At 42.2% G+C, this 6,174-nt stretch overlaps 1 protein-coding gene across 1 annotated transcript in view; it reads left to right on the forward strand.

Moving 5' to 3' along the window:
• The window catches only part of RDH10 (retinol dehydrogenase 10), a 28,649-nt gene extending 22,762 nt beyond the window's left edge, over positions 1 to 5,887 (forward strand). Inside the window, exons 3-6 of the mRNA XM_070802697.1 lie at positions 62 to 160; positions 1,351 to 1,496; positions 3,337 to 3,468; positions 3,575 to 5,887. Of these exons, the coding sequence (XP_070658798.1) occupies positions 62 to 160; positions 1,351 to 1,496; positions 3,337 to 3,468; positions 3,575 to 3,698 (501 nt within the window). The 3' untranslated portion in view covers positions 3,699 to 5,887. The remainder of the gene's footprint in view (positions 1 to 61; positions 161 to 1,350; positions 1,497 to 3,336; positions 3,469 to 3,574) is intronic.
• Positions 5,888 to 6,174: the final 287 nt, after the last annotated feature.

A 6,174-nucleotide genomic window follows, 5' to 3' on the forward strand; every position in this document is an offset into this window, starting at 1 on the left:
TTTGTTTTTTAGGTGAAATCCATAGGTCATTTCTGAAGCTTACATCTTCCTTTTCTTGCAGACCACTAAGGCTTTTCTTCCTACCATGCTGGAGATTAATCATGGTCATATTGTGACAGTTGCAAGTTCCTTGGGATTGTTCAGCACTGCTGGAGTTGAGGTTTGTCATTATAAAGCATCTCCTTCTTTCAATCAGTTCATCTCGTCACAAATACACTACAGTCCTAGAAGCATGCCTGCTGCCCTCATTTTCCTACGAGCCCCTGGAAGCTACCTGTGTGCTGTTTGTGGAGTGCACCCCAGCACCCACCACCTCTACATATTCTGCCATAAACTTACACTAGTTTGACAGACCAGCGGCAGCAGCAGGAGTAGGTGGGCCGGTCCTCAGTGTGGCCCCATTCTCATTAGCAGTTTTACTTGACAACAGTGGGAAGACACAGGGTCAAGATGAGACTGGAGGGCACTGGCAGTGCCCCAGAGAACAGATAAATGAGGCTAAAGGTTGACACTCTGTTTTGGTCAGCTTGTCAAAAGTGAGCTATCTTGTGTTATCTCATCAGATGAGATGGTTAGGGTGGGTATGAGGTGTCCGCATGTTAAGTCTGTGGAACTGGGCTTAATCAGACCCTGTTCTTCACCAACTTCAAGTTACAAAGCATGCATATGTGTGTTGTTCCGTGTTTGTCCCACGGGTGCCTGTAGCAGAAAATAGGAAACATCAGCCCATGCGAATATGCAAAAGGATGCGCAAGGATGGCTTCTGTATTGTACATTTCCATTCCTACATTTAAAGTTGGATAATGGAGAACTTCTTTTCTATACCGTGAGTCCTTAGGTTGAGTTCTAGTTGAAGTTTTACAAGGTGGAGTTATCATTTCCATTTTCACTTGGCCCTTAAAAAGAAAATTGGATCATAACAGCTCATAACTCCAGCTCTAGTCTCCTTTGTTCTCCTAGCATTAATTTAAACAAACTGGTTTTTCAGTCTCCTTTACTGAACAAGAGGCCATTTGTAAATTTTCCAGACACTTCAAAGTGAGCCTCTCTCCATTTTTAGCCCCAGCTTGTTAGCTTTCATAGACTCCTTTGTGGTAACTTCCCCCAAAGTAATCTGATACTTCGTTGATGTGGCAAAAAGTGTTCATCTGTTTCTGCTGTTGCTTTGAAAATATTATTTCTGCACCAAACCACATCAGATACCCGTCTTTTAGAATGCTCTCCTTTTTTTTGCTTAGTCACCTGTAACCTTTTGTATCAGACTTGTAACCTGAGTAACGGGGCAACCTGGGGCTTGGTCCGGAATGTGCACTATGCTGAGTACCTCTGCCCTCTGTGCTTTGCCCCCAGGACTACTGCGCCAGTAAATTTGGAGTCGTGGGTTTTCATGAATCCCTGAGCCATGAGTTAAAGGCCGCAGAGAAGGATGGAATTAAAACAACGTTGGTCTGCCCTTACCTGGTGGACACTGGCATGTTCAGGGGCTGCCGAATCAGGTCAGTAAAGGACCCGCCTCAATGCTGATGATTAGCAGTTCTAACAAACCATCTTTTCATCTTGGGAGACTATGTGAAATCAGTCAGATCTCCAACCGTAAGCAGCCTGGCACTTCCACAGCTGACATTTTAGCTCACGTGTAGTTTTCATTGGTCAAGGTTTGTCAAGTTGATGCATGTGTGATTGACAAGCAAGGGCTGGTATTAATTTGCAGAAGGCAAGGAGCATCAGTAGGAAACGACCTCTCTGTCCTTCAGGGAGCAAATACCTAGGATTTTACTTAGAAGCTACTACTTTGGAAGTGATTTTCTTTCTTTAACATCAATGTAGTTAGTGCACAGTCCCTCAGTCATGTCCGACTCTTTGCAACCCTATGGACTGTAGCCCACCAGGCTCCTCTGTCCGTGGGATCCTCCAGGTAAGAATCCTGGAGCAGGTTACTATGCCCTCCAGGGGATCTGCCCAACCCAGGGATTGAACCCGCGTCTCTTGCATCTTCTGCATTGGCAGGAGAGTTCTTTACCACTGCACCACCTGGGAAGCCCCTTAACATCCATGTTTGCACATAAATGTGACTTTGGTTTGGATACAGAACAGTGTCACTGCCACTGAGGAGGGTGGCCTTTCTTCCAAAAAGACCCTTCCCACATTTGGGAACTTCCTTTTTGCAGAGAGTGTCTGTAGCTAGAGTCACTCTGACAGAATGAGAAGAAACATTGAGATTTTCTACAAATGAAATAAAACACCCCCACACTTTGAAAGGAGGCACGTGGGAATAGCCATGTCAAGTCACATCTGACTCGAGCTACATAGAATAAACAAAGCCGTGACTCACGAAGAGGACACTTGCGGAGACATGCTCACTGCGAGATCTTTGCTTAGATGAATTTGAAAGACAAAGTGAGATAAGTGAGCCAGTTCCCCGTGGGTCAGGGCCAATCTTGACACATCCTGAACCTGGCCCGGCTGTGAAGTAAGTGGAGGTGGCTTGAATCATTTCAATCTCAGGCTGAGTCCAGGTCCAGACTGGGAGTGGACTGGACCCCACCTCTTTTTCTGTGTGTGTGTGTGTGTGTGTGTGTGTGTGTGTGTGTGTTGGTTTGGCTTTTGCCTCTTACAAACTTAAGAACCAGTTGCAGAGGGTCTGAGGAGCTCTGTCTCCTATTTAGCATCACAGCGGGTGTCCATTGCTCTGGGGGCTGGACAATGAAAAGTGAGGGGGGTAAATTCTGTTAAGTTACTTCTACGGGAAACTGGATGAATTCAGCTGAAGGTAGGCTGTCTCCCGTGCACTTCATTTCAGAGACACCACCCCTCTCACTCCTCCCCCCACCCCCCCAAAAAGCCCCGGGCTTTTCCTCTCCAGGCATCCAGGGAGGCACACAGCTGAATTTTCTTTCTCTCAGGAAGGTTTATGTCGGTGTTTACACACCATCATTTGAACTACACTTAATGCTAATTTGGCATCCTGTTTGGGTTTACTGTTTGTTATGTCAGACACCCTCTCTTTTTTCAATTGAAAGAAAAAAATAATAATAATTTGAAATACATTCCAAGGCATTTTGAAAACACAACTTTCTCACTTTACAGAAAAGCAGACCAATTCTGCTTTTCTTTTATTAAAAAAAAAACAAAAAAAACTTGTTTTCCAGACAATGCAAATAAAATATGTTCCCAGTAGGAAAATTTGGAAAATACAGTGAAAGCACAACGAAGTGAACAAAACAGATTGTAAATCCTATTGCTCAGATAACATCACCCTTGGTGTTTTGATACGTATTTCCAGCCTTCCATATTTTATGTGAATTCTTAATTTAATCTTGAATGTGTAACTCCCAGGAAAGAAATCGAGCCTTTCCTGCCCCCTCTGAAGCCCGACTACTGCGTGAAGCAGGCCATGAAGGCCATCCTCACCGACCAGCCCATGATCTGCACGCCCCGCCTCATGTACATCGTGACCTTCATGAAGAGGTGAGTGTGAGGGCCTCCCCCCTCGGCGGGCCTTCCCACACCCACCCTGTAATTTAACAAACACAACATATCTCACGTTTGCTAACTGTGACTCTTCCTTTTCCAGCATCCTCCCTTTTGAAGCAGTTGTGTGCATGTATCGGTTCCTAGGAGCAGACAAGTGTATGTACCCCTTTATCGCTCAAAGGAAACAAGCCACAAACAACAACGAAGCGAAAAACGGAATCTGAGGGTCTTTTTTGTATGGAATATCATTTCTACCAGAAGACGATCAGGATATCTTAGTCCGACCCACATCAGCTTGACTGATACTCTCTGGATTCTACATCCATGTTTTTTTTGTTTTTTTTTTCAAATCAGCTTTTTACAAGAATAAATAAAGTGTAAATTAACTGACTAGAGTACTTGGAAAACGTGATCAGCAGAAGTGAGCTTAAGTCGTTGCCAACGGGGTCCTTTGCAGGCAGAACCCTAAGACCAGTCCAGTCTTTTAGACAACGGCTGTGTGACGTCGCCAGGCCACCATTATTATTATTATTTTTGGAATGAACAGGAAGTCTCAAGATGATAATGACTGTGTGTTTCATGTGTTTGTTTTCCTTCATTCCCATAGAGTTTATTAATTCTTGTAATTAATCTCTAGCAAGTTGACACCCTTGCAACTTCAAGGACTGACAGTGCTGTATTTTCTCATGTTTTCTAAGTTTCAGCTTTGCAAAGCCTGTGTGGCTCTTTCATGGTGTGTGTATATATACAGCCCTTTTAAAAAGGCATTTTGAAATCTCCATCAATTGGAAGTAGAGGATGTCTGATTGTTACAGTAAAGTCATGTGATCAGGTCTCTTTGTTAAAGTCACAACGACCAAATTGTTGGTCGAATTTTAAAATGTATATCTGAGGTCTTTCCTTACGGAGACCTACTTATCCAAAAAAAAAAAAAAAATCATAGATTTTCTACCTGTGAATTTTGCTGCATACAGAAAGTGCCCTTTCCTAAGAAAGTTGCTGTGTTTCATTTCTTTGGTTGGACTTTGATCTAGAATACATAGCAGCTCTGCAAAGAAACAGTTTCTAAAAGTGAGAACTTGTGCACTTAAAAACGTCCCTGTTTTTGTGCCAACTATGATTAGCAAGGGGGAAAAAATCTTACACTATGGAATACATACGGAAAGGTGTAAAGATTCTTTTGAAAGTTTTATTCACATTGTAGAACAGCAAATGACATTTTTACAGTATTTTTTTGTAAAGCAAACTATTTTGTGCCTTGAATTTGGTAAATGTGTATTAGTGAAACGTTGTAAAAGTGAACTTCTACCTCTGTATCTAAATGTATACCATCCACTTGTAAATTACTATAAACTATTATGTGATTGCTCTCTTTTTTAGAATGTCTTGTTTAAATAGCGGCCAATGTTTTAGGCTATTCAAATAAGCCATCTTTTACTAATTAATTGGGAGATTTTATAAAGGAGTGATTAAATTTAAAGACAACTTACATACAAATGACTGTGTGATCATTAGTTATCAGCAGTGTTATTGGGACAGACACTGTGTCCTTATTTTCTTTGCCATATCACTCAGTAATGAAACATGTTTGAACGGGCTTGTGTTCAGGGACACTGGTAGGTTAGGGAGCCCTGCACTCACATTTCCCATGTTACCATCTTCCCAGATTAGATACTTTATCATGGGCTTGTTGGTACTAAAGGTGGGGAAATAGAAAGAACCCCATTACCTGTGTGTTGTCTGGCTGCACCACAGATGAGTTCTGCCATGTATCCACACATAGGAAAGTACTGCCTCACCGCTAGTGTCCCCAGCACTCGTCTTAAGAAATAGCTTTATTCAGTGTTTAAATTTCTTTGTATAAATGATAACTAAACTTGAAGCCACTGAGGCACTGACTATCTCTTATTTTCCATTTTGGATTTTAAGTCCAGTTGACCCTCAAACATCATGGGGGTTAGAGGATCAACCCTCCATGTAGTGAAAAATCCATGTATAATTGATAATCAGCCCCCTGTATCCATGGTTCCTCTGTTCCCCCAACCCCCATCTACTGATTCCACCAACCATGGATTGTGTAGTACTATGGAATTTACTACTGAAAAAAAATTTGTGTGTAAGTAGATTGGCACAGTTCAAAACATACGTTATTCAAGAGTCAACTGTGCTTTGAAGTAAACCTCATATAACAACATGAGGTGGAGACGTATTTTCAGGGGTTCTCCAGGTGTGCCTGTCAGTTAACTCCTAGCACCCTCCAACCATCCTATGAGATATCTGTTCCAATAAAGCAAGTCTGCCCTACATTTAATTTCATTCTCATATGTTGTAATTTAAACCTTTTTCTATTCTTGTTTGTTGTTGCCCTGACAAGGTTGTCCGTCTCTAAATTCAATAAACAAAATTTAGTTAACTTTTTGGTATAAGTCTTCAATTCCCATGTCCCGGCCTTAGTTCAGTTACCTCTGTGACTCTTCCTTGAATGTCATCCAAATTCTCTTTCCCATCTTTAGCTGTGAAGTTGGGAAGGGGACTGAGTCAGAGCAAGCTCAGGGCTGCAGGATTCCTACCTATTGCACTGCTTGACTTCAGTCTCCTGTTCTTAAGCTATAGGTACATTAATGATGCTCTTCTCCCCAAAAGTGAATTCTATTCTAGTCAACCCTGCCCACTTCTGTTGATCATTTAAGTAACTGCCAA

The sequence above is a fragment of the Bos indicus genome, chromosome 14 (genome assembly GCF_029378745.1).
Source record: "Bos indicus isolate NIAB-ARS_2022 breed Sahiwal x Tharparkar chromosome 14, NIAB-ARS_B.indTharparkar_mat_pri_1.0, whole genome shotgun sequence".
Classification (NCBI taxonomy): domain Eukaryota; kingdom Metazoa; phylum Chordata; class Mammalia; order Artiodactyla; family Bovidae; genus Bos; species Bos indicus.